Source organism: Ptychodera flava, chromosome 3 (assembly GCF_041260155.1).
Source record: "Ptychodera flava strain L36383 chromosome 3, AS_Pfla_20210202, whole genome shotgun sequence".
Taxonomy (NCBI): Eukaryota; Metazoa; Hemichordata; class Enteropneusta; family Ptychoderidae; genus Ptychodera; species Ptychodera flava.
In genome coordinates this window covers 34629380-34651731 of record NC_091930.1, presented here as the reverse complement: position 1 = coordinate 34651731, position 22352 = coordinate 34629380, and the positions used below count along the sequence as shown (strand labels likewise).

The 22352-nt window shown below is 41.4% G+C and overlaps 1 protein-coding gene across 1 annotated transcript in view; it reads right to left on the bottom strand.

Annotated features, from left to right (window-relative positions):
• Positions 1 to 11365: 11365 nt before the first annotated feature.
• The window catches only part of LOC139129876 (putative transcription factor Ovo-like 1), a 29756-nt gene continuing 18769 nt past the window's right edge, over positions 11366 to 22352 (bottom strand). The window contains exons 4-5 of the mRNA XM_070695561.1: positions 14231 to 14513; positions 11366 to 12568 (exon numbers count right to left, since the gene is read on the bottom strand). Of these exons, the coding sequence (XP_070551662.1) occupies positions 12276 to 12568; positions 14231 to 14513 (576 nt within the window). The 3' untranslated portion in view covers positions 11366 to 12275. The remainder of the gene's footprint in view (positions 12569 to 14230; positions 14514 to 22352) is intronic.

Sequence of the window (22352 nt, the reverse complement as noted above, 5' to 3'; positions counted from 1 at the left end):
GTGACGTAGACAGTTTTGTTCAGGTCTGTTTGATAAACGGGTTGACATTCCTATCGTTTTTAGGCCTACATGACTTTCCGTTGAGCAGTTTTATAACCACAAGTACATGTGCACAGCCTCAGGGCGGAGAACGAACGAGCCCTTACGATAAACGTCACGTCACTTGAATCCTGAATTCTAGTATGGAGCGGGATTTTGTACAGCGAGATCATGATGTTTAGGACCTCGCGTAACGACTCAACCTTATTGATTGCTTTCGAATACAACACCACTCATTCGTACGGGGTAAATTTTCACAACATTGTCGTTCGCTAGTTTGTAAACATTGACGAGCGCTTTCCAAATGAAACTTATTCAAAAGTCGCTTAAAATTATTCGAGTCCACTTCCATTATAGGATTTTCCACAAATGGTCACCTTGAAACCCCTTTTGTTAACCCGGCCATCCGATAACAGTGCTCGTCTGACGTTATTCACAAGATAACGGCGGTAGGCAAAAATCAACCCCGCAAAAATCCTGCCTAATTTTTACGAGAGAGAGATAGAGCGATTTGCAGCTTCTAAGCTTTTTCACAAAATCACGCAAACTAGAACATCGATAACCAAGTGTGCACAAACGCACAATCTAAACGTTTTTAACCCTTGGGAAAACCCGCTTCTGGGATCTCATGCGTTGGAATCGCAGTGGCTTTCCCCGTACTCTTTGATTCGTTCAAGAACAATCGAGTATTACTTCACCGCCAATAAGACTTGTCGCCGAAAAGAACAAAACTTGATGAATATTTCATTATTTCTAGGCATTATCTTTCTTTTAAATGAGTCGTTCTATACCTTCCCCCTTTTTTTCGTCCCCCCCCTTTCTTCCCAGTTGCAGAAGTTACTATAAAAAGCCAACGTCTAGACAGCCCAGTTGTTCCCTCACAAATTTCCTTTCAGGATGGCACTGTTTCCCAGGCAAGTCTTCGCCTATCTCTCCTTGGAAGGAGAAGAAATAGAATAGGTGATAATCGTATAACAGAAAGCCGTTGTGAAAAAAAAGCCCTGCAAGTTCTGACAATTCAAAACAGGTTTTCGCTCGACCATGCGACACGACAGCCGCACGACAATATGTCTGAACGCCTCATCTCTGCAAACGATGTGTGGTTCCCATTTTCGGAGGCACCTAGATTTTATGTCACCACTTCTTACTCTGTATTTTTGTGTTTTTTTGGTCTTTTTTGTTTTGTTATTTTGGCAATGGTAGCCACTCCATAGTCAATTGGATTCGGTGCTTCAAAATCATCCTGAAAGCTAAGAATTAACAACCACGAGCAAGTTTTTTTTCTCGTTCTTATGCAGTACTCAGCACGTGGATGCGGTGGCTCACTGGCTGTTCGGATATGTTGGTTTACGCGGGTGGATAATCTTGCGTGCGCGCGTAGCGTAGTGGGGGCATGATCCTGATACGACCATGAGCCACCGGTTTGGAAGATGACGAAGAAGGGGCAGAAAATAGCAAAGGAGAAGTCTATTATATCCGAGCAAAGTCCGTGAAGTCAGAAAAAAGGCCGGGACACAGCTAGCTGCAATGAAGCGGGGATTTCAATCAAGCGAACACACTTCCCTCCCCCGGAACACTGCTGATACTATTTAAGCCGCAATGAACAACAGGAATTTGTCTCTGCGAGAAAACAAAAACAAAAAAATTGTACAAGCAGTCAGAGATATCTTTTAATATTTCAGGCTTTTATGATTACAGCTATGAGCTACCTTGTACCCATCCAATTTTCTCATCGTTTTTATTTTGGGCTTATTATTTCGTCGTTTTAGTAATTACAGAGTGATTGTTTGATTGTATTTTGTTAGATACTAAAACTGGTGAGAAGTCGGGTGCCGACAGAAATTATGTGGGCGCTGGGAAAAACCAACCTCGCATCTGTAAATTTACTTTAATTTCTTGCCATGTGTCACCTGGGTCCGACGGCGATAGCTTGTGAAACCATTGTTTTGGTTACGAGTACAGTTGTACTGTCTATCCAAACAGACGAACGTGTGCAAACTTCCCGGTTGACAGACGACAATATGTGCACGGGGAAATTGGCGGGAAAAAAGTTGGCACTTTTTTCCTAACAGTAAGTGATACTCCCACGGGGCATTACCGAAAGCTGGGAAAATTGAAGCAGCTATTCATCAGAACTGTGTTGTCTGGGAATAACACTCCCCACTATTTGAAGAAACAGTTGATTAGCGTTGGCAGACAAATTTATATGTTTACGCGTCCATGTTAGACACTTGGCCCTCTTTATTCAATTACCGCGCCGCAAGGCTATAGAAACCTTCTTCTCCAAGATTTACAGAGACTGCATGGATACGTGCAGATACGGTATGAAGCCTGGGAGATTAAACTGACAAAAGCAAACGGTTAAATTGTAAACAATGCCCTGACTCAATGGATGGCAATAAACAGCTTAAAGGCCTGTGTCAGGCGTCGGATTGTCTTGCCAGGAAATTTACTTACAAGATCACAATTTTGGTGGGAAAACAAAAGGCTATGACACCTCCATAATCCTCTTACAGACTAGAACAAACTCGGTCCTTGGATCGAGTCCCCTGCCTTTAAACAGTTTTCTGACCACTGTGTCCGGCGAGGTTGTTTGTACTGTGCGATCACTATGTAAACATAGTTTTTTCTTGCCAAAAAATCACATTCCGACTCCCTGATAACTAAACCATATTATCCCCATTTTCCTGATATACAACTATTCATGTTTATATGACCAGTCTCTGACCGACACATATCAGTAACCAACGCCCACTCGGACTCTGTTCGCACTACGTTGACGGCAGTTTTCCCTTTATCTTGGCTGTCCCTCTTCCTTCTGTCTGTTCACGCTCTTTGTTCTCACAATCTTCCGGGACCCTCCCCTATCCCCTCCCTCCCTCCCTTTCTCTTCCATTAAATAATAAGAAGAACCATATATATATATATATATATATATATATATATATATATATATATATATATATATATATATATATATATATATATATATATTGAAATTTAAAATGCTGATCTCATAGTCTTAGATTTGGTACTATTATAGTTGAGCTAAACCTTTCAGTGCTGTAATTTCTTCCATCAAAATTTTACTGCAATTTTACCAATTTTTATAATTTTTCTGTAATATTTTTGATAATTTGGAGCCCATGAGATCACATTCTACAGGCTGCAATTTTGTAAATCAAATTTGGCAACAATCTGAAAAAATTGGTATATATTTTATTAGGGCGACAAAAACTGACTATGGCGTTCAAAGGGTTAATAGGGTGGACCGAAAAAAACGATAGTTGCAATTGCGATATATATTTGAAAAGATATTTTTCCTTTTGTCTCTTTAAGACTTCAATGTATCTTCGATTTGTTTTCGAAATCCTCCTTAATTTCTTCTACTGATAGCCTGAATATCGCCAGAAGTTCGCTTTGTCATTTGCTTGTCGTTTACAGAGTGAGGTCGCCCGGGCCAAGCGGGGAGTGACGTGGGCACGCAAGACCATGCCAAAGGTGTGTAAATCAACAACAACAGATCCAAACAAGGAATTAATACGGATTTCCCATTGTGTGTGCGTCAATGTTCACGATGAGAGTCAAATACGATATGCGGCAGTGGCCAGTGAGAATTGAATAATCGGACGTCTTCGGTTCCTCGTTCGCTCTTGCGGCGTCGAGACACAGCAGGTTCGAATTCTCGTCGGACACACGGTAATGTTATTTTGGCAGCCTGGCACGCGGGTGAAACATCGTCTGCAGATGCTTCACGGCGAGCCAATTGTCACGCAACTAATACGTCCTTGATATTTTTGACGCCATGCGGCTTGTCCACGTTACACCAAGTACATCACACCATACATTAGACGCGTTTGACAACGTCACTTGTATAATTTATTACTAAATGCTCGGCTTTTCCCGCCGGACTTCTCCAAAAAATATTCTTGCTCATATTATTTGAAAACTCGCCTTTGTTTTACTTACACATGTTCTGCCTGTAAATTAACTTCTGCGCGATGTCGCGCACGATCAGCAACGAGCAATTTTCAGCGGGTGTGAGCAGAAAAGCGCGCTTTACTTTGTGAGGTCGTTGATAGCTGGGTTGTCGTTCGTAACGACATTTTTTTGTCATGAAAGCTCCTCACAACAACCGCACAAGGCTGCGCAGAAATTCCACTTTCTCTTGGCGCCCTTAAATATTGCAACTATGGAAGACCGGTCTCACGACATGCGAAATGCGACCTGCGACTTCAAAACTGCGACCTGCGTCCTGCGAGTTTGAAACATGCGACCTGCGACTTCGGCATTTAGACCTAGGTGTAACCTGCGACTTCACAACAGCGACCTGCGTGTTTGTCAAACTGCGACCTGCGACTTCACAACTGCGACATGCGACAACAACACGTAACGTTTCATGGTGTTTTCCTCAGTATTAGATTGGAGGCGTCTTGCGTGAACTTTAATCCTTTGAGCGCCAAAGTCTATTTTTGTCCCCTTTATATAATAAACCCCTGTCAATTTTTCTCCAATTTTTGCAAAAATTTGGGAAAAACCTGTAGCCAATGAAATGTGATGTCGATTTGGTCCAAAATTATCAAAAATTACAGAAAATTCATACAATTGGTAAAATTTTGCACTAAAATTTTTGGTGGGAGAAAATTACAGCGCTCAAAGGGTAAAACGTGGAAAGGAGATTTAACGTTCAACATCGATCAATTAATAAGCCATTGCTTTCGCTTTGGTAAATCGTTCACCAAGTCTGGCAAAACTCAATTCATGTACACACCAGTTCACTCATTTTCATCTGGAGAGATAATTTTATGACGGAAATGTTGACAGTACGTGTTAATGCATGGAAATAATATGCTACGTGATCTAGGCATTTATATGTTTATATTATAATTTCAAATTATTTTAGATATTCTTCGTCTGCCTTACCTCGCTTCTTTCCTTATGTTATCGACAAACCTTTTGATTTTTAGATATCTCTGGTATTTATCCTCATTTCACTGTGGTATAACCATCTAGCTGTCTGTTTAATTCATTGTCCCCCTGTATCATAACTGCGTCAGTGTCATTGCAAACATTCGAATTTTCAGTTATTGTCGTTCATTTTCTAACATTTCCAGTTTTGTTCCAATTCTTCAGTGATTGATCATCGATGTTGCCATCTTTTCGTCTAATTTCATTTTTACTTTTCGTCAAAAAATCGAATTGATCCAACTTTTGTTCAGTTGGAAAAATAAAAATATCTTACTGGTTAACTTCGGACTACATTTGTCTACACAAATAACATATGCAAAGTAAAGCAGTTAAAATAATACTGATATTGACAGAAGTGCAAACATATTTGCTAACCATGAATAGCCAGAGACCGACTCAAGTTCTTTATAGATAACGCGAGTTAAAACTGTAAAACAGGACATAATTAAACCCTCCTACAATCCTATTTTCAGTCTTTAAGCCTAATATGTACATACTATAATATGTACATATTATTTTTTGTGTGTATATAATATTTTAGATCATGTAGGCAGAAAAGTTCCAGAAACTATTAAACACTGATGTAGACGTTTAAAACCCTATTGCTATTGCATTATTTCAGATCGGTTTGCCTTTCGTAAGAAGGAAAATAAATTTGTGCTCTTCGTTTGTGGAATTCTCTACCGTCACAGCTTCATGCACTTCTATCGCTGGTTGAATTCTTTCGCTGGCCGATTTTTGCGTAGGCCAGCGGTGCGAAAATTATGCTCTGGTCGCGAGAATGCGGTAAACCGGCTGTTTTAATATAGTGCAATGGTGTCCCTCGTGTTTTTCAGGCTCGTGTTCAGAGCAATGGTGCGAACAAATCAAGACTGATATCGCAGTTTGACAAACACGCAGGACGCAGGTCGCGTTGTGAGTCGCGGTTGTGAAGTCGCAGGTTAGGCCTACACCTTGTCTAATGCCGAAGTCGCAGGTCGCATGTTTCAAACTCGCAGGACGCAGGTCGCAGTTTTGAAGTCGCAGGTCGCATGTCGCATGTCGTGACCGGTCTTCATACAACACATAATAGTCTGCGCGCTAGACAGTTCGTTTACCGGTGTTTTCCCTCGGCAATGAAAGGTTCGGCGCCATTTTACAAGGTTCAAAGGTTAACTTGTAGTTACTGTAACTTTCCATGTATTTGCGTTCCGTTTAGCAAAATACGGTTTCATGAATTTACTGCAAAAACTCGAAATTGCACGGCGTCTGAACTTGTCAACACAGCTGGTAAGTATGCGATGCCGCTATCGTGTTGTTATTGACGTTCCTTCGCCAACAAAAACATGAAATACATTGTGTCGGCCAAGTTAATACCTGATATTTCCCCATTCTTGATGAGAAGAAGACAAATGGACTTGTTTTCGCAGATGTAGAAAAAAGATGAAAATATCGTAAGTGGTTATTGCAATTGTTCCTTTAAGCAAGGTAAATAAGAAAGAAAAATAGAACCATTGTTTGCGGAAACTTACAGAATTTTACGGTTTGTTTCCATAATTCGCGTATTCGTTACATGCAGACCAGCTTCACAATTTGTGTGATATTCCTCCGTCATGTCAATAAAGGACATATCCACCAGCGCACAGGTCGACAACTGGTTATATTTTGATTTTCATTTTGGATTTAGCGTTCTTTGAAAAGTTTGTCGACAGATAATGGGCTTTTTTTGCACGAAAATAGTGGACGTTTTATTTCGTAAGACCAGGTCTCTCTGTAGAGGGACCGTAGACAGACGTAGTACTGTACAGGCAATTTATATTTGTGCAGGGGAAGCTTGTACTGACAAATCCCTGGGTGCTTAACTTTTCCCACCAAACTTTAAGTGCAACATTTTGCCAGTTTCATGAATTTTTCTGTCATATTTTCATAATTTTGTACTAAGTAGACATCACATTTCATCATTGGCTACAGTTTCTTATAAGAATTTTGGCAAAAATCTGGAAAAAATTGACTGAGGTATATTTTATACCGAGGCAACAAAAACGGACTTTGGCGCTAAAGGGTTAAAAGCTCAAATCTTGCATGGGGGACTTTATGTTTACGGGAGACCGACCGCGCTAGCTGAGTGGACAGTCACAAACAAGACAAAAATCTCATAAGTAAACCTCAGTCGCGGGCAATTTCCCAACACAAAAGAGTTCAACACGAGCGTCACCTCGCCTTTTGACCGACCGGTAAGATCGGCACTGACGCGGACTTAATCCTGGCAGATTACAGCCGGGTTTGTGTTTCAGTAAATTAAAAGAGCGTTAACTTCATTTACACATCTAACGAGGACTAAGTAAGTGTCCAGAGATTTAAACACTTTCTTTCAATTGCACGAAATTACCCGGATATTGTTCACTGGTCCTCAAGTGAATGCACCCTGGCGATGGATGTCCACACTGCACAACATTTGAAGTCTGAAAGTGCATTTGTTGAAATAGAGAAACGTCTAATTAGATTTCCATGCCACCTTTCAACTTCTTACTTACAGACCGCTGTGGTGTCAAAGTCGTTTTTGTTCCAGGGGATTTCAAAGAACGATTACTGGTCGCTGTGTTTGTACAGCACCGTTCATGCCCTGCTACCAAAGTCTGCCCGTACCAGCACTCGAGTGATGATCAAAAAACCTTTCCGTCTGCGCCCGATTGGCTGACGCGCACCGTTGCACGCACAGCGGCATCCGGAGATTCATTACAATATGGCGCCTTTTCCGTTTTACGATCTCGCGACAGTATCACCTGTCGGTTGGTCTCGATGTCAACGAATGAAAACCACATTTTCCCTCCTGAAGTTTGTATATCCATGGAGGTACGAAGGACTCTTCCTTCTACCTCGATGGTACATCTGATGGTGGGTGACCCGGCAAAAACAGCACAAGACAAAATCAAACTCTTTGTATTTTCCCGTCGTGTAGAAGAAAAAATGTAAGGCGCCATGTATCAAAAACGCTCGTGTGAGCACAAGGCGGGAAAAGAGAAAGTGACAAAGCCGAGAGTAACAGGTAACTGAACACCTGAGTGCCGCGCCTTGACCTTTGACCCAAATTCGAGCTAAAATATGATTGGGGCCTTTTCACATCCCGTCCCAGGAGAGTGATTATTGACATAGTGTGTGGTTAGGCATGTGGAAACTATTTGAATGACTGCAGGGGTACGGCCATAGTGTCAACAGGTGGGTTATACATCAAACTGTGATATATAGCATGTTCGTCAGGACTGCTAAGACCAAAGACGGTGGTCATCAGTGTGTGGCCAAGCATTAGAGAGTAATCGTGGCCTTACATGCGGGATCCAAGTTTATTTTGGGCCATAAAAATTGGTGTTTGTTTACTTTTTAACGGGACAAGAATTTGTGATCGTCTTTCCCGCCTTCCTTCAGACGACATTCGTTCACTCGCCTGTCCGGTTGTTTGTAGCTATTCCCCAGTACACCCTCGTCTCTCAATTTTGTTTCTTGTCAATATTGCGCTTTCAGTGCATACTTGTCCTTTTTTCCGACAAAGGTCAATAACGGTGGACTAAATAGAGTCGTCAAATATCATTAACCAAGGGGTTCAATCGGTAGTACTTATTCTGACTCCTCAGCTATTGACTTTTGACAAGTACTTCTCACCATGTCCTGCTGGTCATTTATTAGTTCCCGTCTTCCTTTGTTCAGCAACGACCCTTCTCAGCGAGTTTATTAAAAAAATAATTGGAAAAAAACCGACTGAACATTAACTGTGCTTGTTCAGATTTATGAACTGTCTGGTGAATGGGAACGCGTGTAAAGTGGTGACTTTAATAGACATATTTGACAATCGGCTGCCCGTACTTTTGAATCGTCGCCTGTGAAATGTAGAATATTCCCATATACTCGTCCCGAGGATGGCGACGACAATTTTCCCAATTGTACTGTCATAATAGTAAGTTTCACCAACTGTATCCTCTGTCTTGGGAAAATTAATCAATGTTTCATGACTGAAAATATCTGAAGGACATCAGTTTTCTGAATATTCTTAATGCGAGGTACATTCCACTTGAAAGTTCAGGACAATTTTACTACTATTCGAACTGATGTCTCTACACTCCCCGAAACCACTCCTTCCCCTCCCCCGAAACCACTTACCAACATAGTAAACTCCCTGCTGCGAGTTAGTTTTTTTAAAGTTGTCAGCTCTGCACGAACAATGGCGTAAAAACGAGTGTAAATCTGGCAGAAAAGTTTTATTTGGACCGCTCTCTAATCATGCCACTTTCGACTCACAACAAAGCAGCGTGCCCTCACAGTTAACGTGCTTTACCACGGCAACGCTAATCCCGACTTAATCCGAGGTAAAATCGCTTCCTCCTCATCACCGTCTCGTGGCCAACCGATAGGAATTTATTGGGAGAGTTACCGAATAAACGAACAAACTCTTGGCGACATGACCTCAAAGATAATGCAAAATCGATATGCACTCTCGCACAATACGTTTGGCCAGAGTAATTAAATTCTTTGTTTTGCCTCCACTCAAAATGTCGACAGGTAGGCAGGTAATCGGTTATATACTAAACTTGAAGAACACACAGAACACTCTCAAGGTTTATCTTTACTTGACTGTCATTTCAAGAATAAAAGCACAATTTCTTTTTCACTTTTCACCTGAATATGACATTCTTCAAGCACAAACAGAAACTGAGGTCGTTTTTGTCTTTTGAAAGCCTCCAAAAACGTACGCGCGCGGGGACGCAAAACAAAAAAATCTATTACGTACTCCTGTCCTGTGCAAATTTTTTTACGAAACTCGCCCGTTGACCGTACTTTTGCTGACCTATTTGTACTGCTTTGTATGAAACAAACGCCTCATGTGGTGTTCATCGTGTTTTTTTAAAAGGTGATCAAATTTCGACATTGTTGTTCACACCATAATTACAGCATTAAGACTAAGAGTTCAGCCGTGTAAACTACCCGTTTTCTTTCACATAGCAACGGTGACCGAAAATCACATTATTGTTTCGGAACCGTCACGTGAACAGACAAGCCATGCATTAGTTCACCGCTTGAACAAGAAGTACACACAACCATTACTTTGACAATTTCGCAAGTCACAAAAAAATAGCCCGAGGCTTCCCAGTCAGTTTTCGCAGATCTGAAAAAAATTCAAACGGGAACAGCTTATAAATCTTGGCACAGTCGCACACTTTCCAGGTGTACACTTAAGTTAACGGACTATTTCTTTACTGAGCCGTCCAACAGGGATCATGGCGGCCGGCGTGCGTGTACTGCATTTCTATGTCAGCCATCCAAAATTCCCGCGCTATGGCTAAGTTTTGCCGCCTGCGTGCGTCTAGATAAAATTGTCGCGTTGACGGCAAAGACTGTAAAAAAATTGTACCAATTTACAATGAACATTATACAATATACAAAGTTAACACAAATACTTCGGTGACATGCCTTAATATTTGCACAATTTTCCGCTGACGGCGACCCACATTTGGCGCGTTCAACCACACGAGGGGTCGAAATTGAAGTTGGAGACACGCCGTCCGATCTTCGCAGACGTCTATGAGAACAGGTGCACTATTTCATCTCGCGATCGCCGTGTTTGCAGATGTCTGCGTTTCTGAATGTGAAAGCCAGTCATAAAAAATGTACCCTTTTCTCCCGCACAGCCAATAACTTTTGAGAGCAAACTGCCATAAAACGTAAACACTGGGCTCAGTGCTTTCTGGTTCAGTACAAATTCCACAGAAATAATATTCTCTGCGGTTTACAACCCAACGCTATCTGTACACGTCTATATATATGACTTGGACTCAAAAACACAGAGGTTTTACGGGATGTCGTTGTTAGAGTACTTGGCAGTGCATAAGTCATAACTCAGAGACGACGCGGCGCGAAATAGTCTACTTCTCCTCAGCGACCACCGATGTTTGTTCAGCAAAGCGAGACCGTTTCTTTTTCAATTGACTGTAATATTTCTTGTCTGAGACTCGGCATTTCAGGTCTACGAGTACTCACTCGCAGATGAAACTTCCAGCAAAAACATTCGCAGCAACAAAAACAGTAACAAACGGAAAACAAACGAATATATAAAAAAACTCCGATTGTGACAACAATGAACAAACAAAAAAACAAAATGGATATATCCACGAAAATGTCACTTTTCCCTGTCAACATCACACATACATACTTAAGCATGACAATACTTAATCTCTCTCTCTCTCTCTCTCTCTCTCTCTTCTCTCTTCTCTCTCTCTCTCTCTCTCTCTCCTCTCTCTCTCTCTCTCTCTCTCTCTCTCTCTCTCTCTCTCTCTCTCTCTCTCATCCGCATACAAATGAACGTCCAAAGGAGAACAATAAGATGAGGGCATGGTTATCAAATCAATAATCGTACAAAGATTTTTAATATTAAAAAAGCGGGAAAAAAGAGGCACATTGATACAATAGAAATAAAAATGTTACATCCAAGAAACAAGAAAAACTAAAATAGACAAACCTATTTGTTATTTTCTGTGAAAAGTACAGAAAACCATAGAGTGTGTAAGAAACAACATGAATATGTCAAAACCGACTGTTTCAAAACTTACTGATAAACATACCAAACAAAAACAAACAAACAAACAAACAAACAAACAAAAAACACTGATAAAAGTCGACAGTATGTATGTATGGCAGCTTTTGGTACCTTATTTGCATTCTAATATTGCTACTCCGTTTACACACACAGACAGTGGAAAGTTTACATGAGTCCACGAAATGCATTGCACTGAAATCTTGAAAGACTAATAGTATTGAGAAGGTGGTGTGTATATGTGTGTGTGTGTCTCTGTGTGTCTCTGTGTGACAGTGTTTACAGTAATCTTCCCCTTTTCCCTGCGTCGGTAGATCTATCTCTTTGATCTGTTATTGTTGACGTCAACTGGCCTACTTATGCGCCAAGATTCGTCCCTCTCCTTAACCGTCACATGTTTTCCTCAGTTCCTCATCAGTCCTTTGTCTGTCTGTCTGTCTGTCTGTCTGTCTGCCTGTCTGTCTGTCTGTCTGTCTTTCTGTTTTCAGTCGTTTCTATCAGTCTTGCTACCCAGCGAAGCAAGATGTAAATATGCTTTGAAGAACGCCCGTAGAACATCGGCAGTGCGTCAGGCTCTCCGGATTCTCATTCCATCACTCAACAAACGCAAGACATCTTCCGTTTAGTTTTTAATTTTACAAAAAAAAAGATGGCGTACTGACACAGTCTTCAGAGTTAGGGTACAGCACAATCAATGTCAGGTTCCCGGTTATGACATCCTGTTTTGCTGTTGCTGCGTCATGACGTTGACGTCGCTCGTGTACGTCTTCTTTTGGATTTTCTTCATCTCGGTGCTGAACGGGTGAGTGTCCCGGATGTGTGCGTAGTGCTCCTCGGCGCTGGCCGTGGTGTTGCCGCACTCCTCGCAGACGAACAGCTTCTCCCGCCGCTGCTTAAAGGCGTATGATAGTTCGACACAGTGCACTTTCCTCAAGTGGGACTCCAGCGAGCAGCGCTGCGTGAAGGCTTTGTCGCACTCGTTGCACTTGTATGGACGCACACCTGCGAGTGTTGGCGGGAAAACAAAAGAAGTATCGCATTATACTTGAAATTAATATTTGCTTTCCATTATTTTTCTCGGGGTTTGAGATAATGACCTCGGGAGTGATGCAGAAGATTGAAGTTATTTTCACCATATTGACCCATTTTTCTCGTTTCTAGTGATCAAAATGACGTTTCATTCCATGGCTAGATAAAGGAAATATAACCAAATTTCGATTTACAAAAAAAACTCACGGCAAGTACGTCTCCCCCTGGGGCAAATAAAGCAAAATATAAAGTTCCTCACTGAAAAAAATCGATGCTTTCGTGTTATCGCTTCGGTCCGATGATTTGTCATATTAATGTTTTCATATTTGTAAAGTACACAAACTAACCTACGTGCTTTACAAATAGTACATTTGTAATGTTGTTATCTTTTAATTTGTGATCACGGCAGATAGCATAAATATCATTTGAGTAATGGAAACAGCAGTCTAGTGTGTTTAATCACACACTTAGGTAAATGTTGGATATAAAAAAATCATCTTCAGTTTGTTTTTTTTTAGAGCACAAAAGGCGGGGACAATCTGGTTTTTTTTTCTCATCTCATCATAGATGGGGAACAAAGACTGTCTACCAAATGACGGAAAAGTTGTCTCGAAGGTATTTCGCGCCTCAAAACTGAAAGACAAAATTTTGCTCAAACTTTCCGCAAGGAAAGGTATCCCTTCCCTTTCAACATCAAGAAAAAAAATGGGTCTCCATGCAAACTTTGGTCCTACACAAACAAATTACCCAATATACACAGACACTTCAAATCCAAAATGGCGGCCATCCCTATGTCGACTCTGTAAGGGGGATAATTTAAAGGTTCGATTTTCACAAAAATAAGCCATTGAGAACTCTGTTTACTCAATGCGCTTCAAAGTGAACCCCCTCCCCCCCCCCGCACGAGTGGTAGCCCGACAAAATGTTGTAAAAGTTTGAGAGTCCGGATATCTGTGCCCGAGGCGCATTCTACTTAAAGTGCCACCCTGACTGGAATTACTTTCTATCCCTTTCACCCTTCTACGATAAAACATCGATGTCTTTTCAGCTTGTCCTCTCTCATTTGAAATTTTCACGAACAAGGGGGGTCACTGGGAAAAAAAAGATTGCGACACTGCCGCGGGTGTGAACTTATATTTTAACGGTTTCCTCACAGTCGGAACCGATATTTATGTACTACTTTTATTTTGATTTATTACACGTGTTTTATCGACCTAAAAAAGCGGGATAATTACAACTCAACCGACCAGTAGGAATACTTAAAAACAATGGCTCAGACTTTCCTCAACGAAGCATTAAGGCACTCTCTTTCAAAATCAAGAATAACACACTTGGAGTCACCGTGCAAAGTTTGGTACCATGGAAAAAAAATTACCTTAAATTTACCGATAATTGAAATTCAAAATGGCAGCCGTCTGCCTGTCTTAACTTTACGCGGGAGTTATTAGACTCACAAAATGAAGCCTGTGAACATTCAATTTGCCATATGAGCTTCAAAATGAGCCCCCACCCCAAAAAGTGGTAGACAAAAACGTATTAAAGTTTGAGAGTCTGGATATGTGTCCCCGAAGCGCATTCTATACCTCCAGATGACCTCTGTCTGGTTTCTTTCGTTGCGGGGTATTGTTGACGTACCTGTGTGAGTCCTCACGTGTCGTTTCAGGTCAAAATTGTCGTTAAATCCCTTGCCGCAGTACGAACAGTGGTGCCGCTTTTCGCTGCTGTGGCACTTCAAGTGGCGCGTCAGAATCCTCTGCACGAAGAATTTCTTGCAGCACAGCGGGCAGGTGTAGAGTCGTTTGTTCTCGCCGCTCTCCGATGACCTGGAGTCGTCTTCGGACGACGATTCAGAGAGGGTGGCCTCCTTGTCGTAACCCGTTGGATCCGGGGATTTGAGAGGGATGGTGTTCACTATTCTCTGAAAGATATAAAAAAGAGTGAATTCAGTGTGACGTCTCTAAGTCAGCACGTTCCTGGTGCTTTTTTATATCTTCTTTAATGATAAGAAAGCCACGTCGATTTTAGACGGGCTCAAGCTTTCAAAGAATGATGTCCGCTTTTGAGCGTCGCATGGTCGTCTGGCGGCCACAGAAGACTGACTTTAGGCTCTTGTTGTAAAGATTGTATTTACAGTAACCTATGTGTAATAGGAGTAAATACTTGACGTATGAACAGAAAATGGAGAGAGAGAGAGAGAGAGAGAGAGAGAGAGAGAGAGAGAGAGAGAGAGAGAGAGAGAGAGAGAGAGAGAGAGAGAGAGAGAGAGAGAGAGAGAGAGCTGATATGAACACAGATCGATGTACGTTAGATGTTCAAGACCGAACGTTTACGTTTGGAGAGCGCAGTGAACTAATTTTCTTAAAAGTTTTTTAGACAACGTTACTCGCCTGCTCCTGAATAAAATGAGGAAAACATTTTCTTGTCAAATTGTTTGTTTTGATGTAGACGTGTCCTTTAAATGTTTACGCAAGATCTCCAAACAAATTACACCCATGTTTTTCAAGCACACATACGAGGGTCCCCCATCTGTCGTTGGACTGCCAAACCGGATTCGCTATTGTTTCGATTTTTGTTTTTCTTCGATCCACTTGGCAAAAGTCGCCAGGTGCTGACACGAACGCAACGTCACAAATTTTCTTTGCCCGAACCTACATACTTTCTCCCTTTTTTGACTTCTTTCTTTGTTTGTTTGTTTCTTCGTGAGCAACCTTGCGGCACGTGGTCATCAAAATTTTGGACACATCATCATCTCTCGTCATGCAAATGAGCGTTTATTGGACTGATGAAGAGTCGGCGATAATCCCATTACATGAAATTAAAAGTCGCTCCACCGCGCTCGTTCACGATGGCTAAACACGACACATACTTCTCGAAATTATTGAATTGTGTCTGCGAGTGTTTGTCGACAATTGTTTTTGGCGCGTATTTTTTTTTCCATGTGTTATATTTGAAACCCCGACGGTGATCTAGCTCCAAGCTGGCTGCATCGTCTGCCCGATTCATTGTGCGCTCCCACGAAGCATGTCGGCTCTCTATCCCCGCAGCAAAACAGCTCTGAAACTTCCTGTATGGCAGTTAAGTCGCACAAAGAAAGACAAAACGGAAGAGGGTCTTTTATTTTGCCCGCGATAATGTATATCTAAATCTCCGACGCACGACATGAGCCCCGCCGAGACGTCAAACAGATGTTCTCGACTTGGGCGTGAACGACAGGTGAAACTGAAGTATACGTAAGGGATTACCTTGACGATCGGCGAGTTGTTGTTTTTTATATTTATTCCGTCGATCGTGTGCTCCCCCAGAGACGTGGGGGAGTGAGGGAGGCGTCTTGGACGCTTGTGTTGAGAGGTGTAACCTTTAGGGCACACGCCTGTATTATTATCGACTTGTAAGATTATTATGAACAGTGTCGCTCTATTTGCTGCTGTGTCTAAAGTCGCTTGGGATGAATGGCACTTCGCTCGAGTGGCGGAGGCAAATAAAACAAGATTGAGGGAAAATAGCAGACATACTAAAAGAAAACAACGACAGAGAAGAAAAAAGGTACACCCCATAACTCACGAATATTGACAGCATAACCACCCGAGCGAGCCGCTGGCTGCCGGCGAAAGCTTGGCTGAAATAAAAGAGAGAATAAAAGTGAGGGGACCCCCGATGTGAACCTGGCGATACATCAAGTGTTTATGGACAGGAACGGCCCCTCACAAAGGCAACCACGACAAAACAGCCGGTGACGGCGACACGACACGGGAGGCAAAGGTCGTGTTAGAGTTTCTCGCTAGCCCAGGGTCAGCATGGCCCGGCTTTTCCGTGCAGGGCGCATCAAGAAGCAAGACCCCCGGGGAAGCAGCCAATGCACAATGGCTGTGGTCAGATGAATGGCAAAACACGGGGTAAGCCTAGCTGGCGAACAATTGAACATCGCCTTCAGGTCAAGCAGCGGGTTTTTGTGTGCGAGTCAGGTGTTGTGAGGGACAGCCGCCATCATTTCGAATGATTGTGAGGAGAGAGAGAGAGAGAGAGAGAGAGAGAGAGAGAGAGAGAGAGAGAGAGAGAGAGAGAGAGAGAGAGAGAGAGAGAGAGAGAGAGAGAGAGAGAGAGAGAGAGAGAGAGAAGAGAGGGAGGGAGGGAGGGAGAGGAGGGAGAGAGAGAGAGAGAGGAGAGAGAGAGAGAGAGAGAGAGAGAGAGAGAGAGAGAGAGAGAGAGAGAGAGAGAGAGAGAGAGAGAGAGAGAGAGATATCTGGGGAGTATAAGTTGTACGTCGTGAGCATACAGGTATGGTATGCCGCTGCTGTATCTGTATTTGTCAATACTCATGTTTTATAGGAAGTCTTAGCCAACGAGCATTTATTCTTCAAGTCACATAAATAGGCCATCGACTCCAATGTACACTTACAACGAAATTGACACAATCTATTTCCAGAGAAGTTGTCACAAATATAACTTATCTTGTAAAGTATCATATCTACTATCTATCATATTCTTACAGTCTTGGTCTTACTCAGTGTATGGCTTCATTAAAGATCGGCGCTTCTCTGTTTTTATCGAATGAAATATACAAATTGATAAATTTCATAAAATACAATTATTTTATACTGTGTGGCGAAGTACTATAGTTATCTGTGGACGGAATAGTGTTCAATTTACACGGTAAGTATCTAAGTCCGAGTTCGTGATACGATCATGAACAGATCAGAAAAAATAGTGGTTTTTTTATGCTCGATACTGCGAGTGTCACAAAAAATTCATGTTCTGTCAGAACGGTTGCTGTGTGTGCGGATCTGTCGAATTCGATTCGCGGAGAAAGCGCTGGAACTCAAAATGACACATTCAGAGCACCATCAACAAAATTGGGTTACTAAAACGTGACTTTTTATTTAATAAGATGAACATTTGATTCCACGCTTGGCACCAAGCTCGGTGAATTCAAACAACAGGACTAACCGTCAGTTTTTGATCTCTTCATAGTTGCTCCGATATAAATATATAAACGTACTCTACAGACCCTCTTAATCGTCACGGATGATTAAAAAACATAGCGCCTAATCCCAAAGAGAAAAAAAACGGCTTTCATCTTTTCCCCAAACACTTTCCATCCCACCTTTGCTTCACTCTGTAAAAAGGATAGCGAAGACGACTTGATTTTGATGTTAGCAATTTATCTTCACAAGTATAGGTTAATTAAACGTTAACTTAAAAACAACAAGATGACGAAATTAAACCCGACGAGCCTGGCAGCGGTGTTATTTTTGACCCATGTGCCGCCAACTAACACTTGTTTGTCAGCGGATGTCTGAGTGGGTCTCAGCGGTGCTGTGAATAAATCGACTCCATAATTAGTTTTGTTGAAAATGGGGTACATGCGCTATCTTTGTAACACCCGTCGAGTATCAGTTTTAGACAGGGTGCATCAGATGTGTGTCTGCTTATCGTATTCGGTACAAAATAACAATTATGTCTTTCTTCCTCCATTCAGATTCAGATTAGCACAAACATCCATAAAGTGTGTCGGTAGAGTGGTTCAGAACGACATTCAAGCAAATGTCAAAAATTATTCCCTCGAGATATAGATCTGAGAAATAAAAAAACTTAATAGATGGATTGCAATTTGTTTAATTCCATCATAACCTGTATTGAAGGTTCTCATTTTTCATTTCATTATTTTTCACAATTTTCTGGGTTTGTTCGTAATTTTCGTTACTTCATAAATGTGGTTATTGTGCCAATATTGGCAATAGTTGGCAATAGTTGCCTCGTCTTGCAGCTATTCCTGGTTTCCTGTAAGTCTTGAATTTCCGATACAATGCAATGGTCGCCATTTAAATTAATTCAAAGTATTAATGGTTATAATTTTTATGGCAGAGCTCGATTACTGCCTACGGCAACTATTTCTCAGTCTTGTTCTCATTACAACACTGTGACAGCTAGGTGTTATTAATGAAGTGTTTTATTAACCACTTTGTTGTTTTCAAATTTTATTTTAGAGTAAACTATTATTATTATAATTATTTTGTTGTTCTTGCTACTATTGCTGTTGTTGAGCTGTTCTTGTTGTTGTTTTTGTTATTGTTGTCGTTGTCGTTGTCGTTGTCACTGCGTGTCTGTACCAGACTGTCGCCATCTCTCTGAGAAAGCAAGCGTGTCTATTTAACTGTCCCCACCATTCTCTGCGTGTTAACAGAAATAAACAAAATACAAATAGGGCTTGGCGAATGAATCATTCTTGCCACTCACAAATGAATAATAAATAGATAAATAAATTAAATAAATAAATAAATAAAATAATAAATAAATAAATGTGAAGTGCCCTTAATGAGGATACATGGACACATTCTTTAACTGATGAGAGAGAGAGAGAGAGAGAGAGAGAGAGAGAGAGAGAGAGAGAGAGAGAGAGAGAGAGAGAGAGAGAGAGAGAGAGACAGAGAGAGAGACAGAGAGAGAGTGTGAGAGTGAGAGAGAGAGAGCCATCAATGGTACATCGATGACAGAGAAAGAAAATCTAAAAGAGGGACGCAAAGTCTTGGAAACGTAAAGTACTCTATAAGCTTTATTCAACATGGAAATGATGTGTGTACTGGGCATACATGCTCATGATTTTAAACGTCCGGGGACAGTTTTCATCAGGCCGTGTAAATGTCTCTCTGTGTGGCAGAGCGACACACACACGGGTGAGTTGCTGCAAACAAATATGAACACCATCCCCCAACGGAATGGACTAGCGGCAGCTGTTTAGTAAACAACCACGCATCGTTTCAACAGCCGTCAAAGTGTACTTGCGTTTCTAATCTAAACTATGGGGAATTTTTAGTATTGCTTTTCAGCAACGTCGTCGTTCCTTTTGAGATACGATGAAAAAAAAGAGGTCTATCGAGCGAAGTCTTTTTTGACAAGGTGATTTCATGTACCTTATTGTTTGTTTCTTTGCCCGCGTGCCTAGTAGTAGCCATACTTGAGCGCTTTCAACATCGTACCATGGAAACAAGTTAGCGATGCGAAACCTCTGCAGTTCCAGCCGACAGTTTCTACACACGGTACTGGTTTTTATTGAGGGGTTTGTTTGTGTCCCTTATCCGGGCATACGGGGCCAGGTCGGGAGGGGTTTTAGAGGGGCAGCTGATACCACACCACGTTTACTGAAAATCCCTTCCTTTTTGTCTTCGAAGACCACATATTTTTTGTCACCGATTTCGAGGATTTTAGGAGTTGATTTGCCGTTACTCCGAGTCAGCGACGATTAGCGTTTGTCTTCGTGTACATCGCCGTTCGCCGATCTTCGTAAACAGCCTCAGTTGTACCTCAACCAACACAATGCTATATTTCTTTCTCTTTCCCTCCTTCTGTCTTTTCTCCACTCTTTTGTCGTCTCTGTCTGTCCATCTGTCTGTCTGTCCCTCCCAAAAGTGTAATAATGACGAAACGAACAATCATTGTTCATTGCCTGCCCGTTGAATCCGTTTTGATAGTTACGAAATACATGTACAAGCGAAGAAACGAACACAAATACATAAACACGTGCATTTTATGTAAGCTTACAAGCTTACATATATGAGCTGACATATAACTGAACATATATATATATATATATATATATATATATATATATATATATATATATATATATATATATATATTTACAATACCATATTGAGTAATGCAATACATACATTGCAATGCATTGTAAATTATAACATAATATGTGAATATATATATATATATATATATATATATATATATATATATATATATATATATATATAGCATACCATATTCAGAAATACAAACAATATGTTGCATTGTAAATTTTATATGTTACGTATTATATATGGCCATAAATAGTGGATACAAATATATTTACATTACAATATCTATTTTTTTGTTCATTACATAATAAATGAAGTTAGTTTATCGGTTTAAAGCGACTTTAAGTACCGCTTTGGCAAACAGTCAGTCATACCAATTAACGGTAATCGCTGGGACTCAATGAACTCATTGAGCAATGCTTCAAGAAAGGTGAACTGCTGAACTAGTCTGCAAACGCGGAGGTGTGGAAGAGGGCAAGGAGTCAAACAAGAGCCTTCTTTGTTTGAATGGATACTGTTGGTCATTTCCACCGTTGATACCTCGCCCGTTGTTCTGAATGGACGGTGAGTTGCAACAATACGTTTCAGGTCTTACGGTTAATTAAGTAATCTGCATAAATGAATCCTAATGCCAACCGCCTTCCCATTCTCATTAGCCATCCTCTCCAAAAAGGAAAAAAAGATAGGCACAGACGTGCACACAGGGAGCTAGAAACGTAGTAATTGGTCCGATCGATAACGACCAATTTGATATCCCAAAACGCAGCGAGAAAACTGGAACCCCTGATGAAATTTTCATGAACGCAAGTCAGTCGAACAAAAGTTTACCTTTTCGGTGACTTGGTCGACAACTCTGTCCGCTTTGCGCGAGGCCAGTTTGTGCGTGTCTACTTTTTATTTGCTTCATTGAAGGTTGTTACTATGTAAAGGATCTTGATATGGTGCGCCTAATCACTCAACCTGTCGCAAGGCTATGGAAATTTGACTCCTCTCTTTAGAAGACATGTTTTAATGTGACTTTGTTCCATTGCAACACCTTTCTCGGGGGAATTTGCGTAACGTTTCGCTTTGCGGTCGAAAGAGGGTATCTTTTTCCCCCGCTACACTGTCCGCTCTGCGCTATCGAATACAAAAACTTGGCCACGCTGTTTCTACAAACGTGTCTTGTTTTTTATCTCGCGAGGAGTATTATCGGTTGATTATCTCTTTGTTATCACGATTAAGGGTGTCATTAGCGTGTAAAACGCGGACTGTAAACATTTCAAGCCCTCCAAGAACCTGTCGCTACGCATCGGGTGGCGGACTCGACATGATCGAACATGTATGTTGCGACCATCGGTGAACGCTGCACCTACTACAAACGCCACGGTGACGCCGCTGGAAGCACCGTTACTTGCAGGCGAGCAGTTCGTGGTTGAAGAACTGCGAACGTCCGCAAATTACCAAACATAAAACTTTTATTGGTCTCTCGGACTCTCAAAGTAGAGCCTTGCACAGTGTTTATGAAGGCTTGGGTGCTACTGGACACTCAATAATAGAACCCAAAAGACAGAACCTCTGGGAATATTTTAGTGCCTTTTTTATGAATTCTATGATCTCTTTCCATCGGGATTGGCATGACCTCGAAGTTTTTGTTGCTAAGCAGTCGGGGACCGACTTCGCAAAACTTCAGGACAATATCTCAGGGCGAAGCATGACGGAGTCGGCTAACAAGCATGCGCAGGAGATTTCTTGCGACCTGTTTCACCTGGGAACGAAAACTCCTTACTGCTTAGCAAAGTATCACTTAACGACTGTTTTCAATTCTACATAATAATTTTTTTTTCAGATTTTCCGCAAAATTTTGGTCCAAAAGTGTAGCCAATGAAAAGTTATGTCCGTTTGGTCCAAAATTATAGAAAAAATTATGGAAAAATCCATAAAAGCTGGGACAATGTTACACTTAAAATTCGGTCGGAAATTTCACAGCAATCAAACGGTCAATGCGTCGATAAGGTTCGGATATTCTCCGGCTATCTGATTAATTATATTTTCGCGAAATTACACTCTCTTCAGTATAATCGCGAAATTACACTCTCTTCAGTATAATCCATATGGCTTTGTTTCACATTCTCACACCCGTCGACCTACACTGGATGGCAAAAATTCGTTTTGCCATCGTCTCTCGAGTAGAA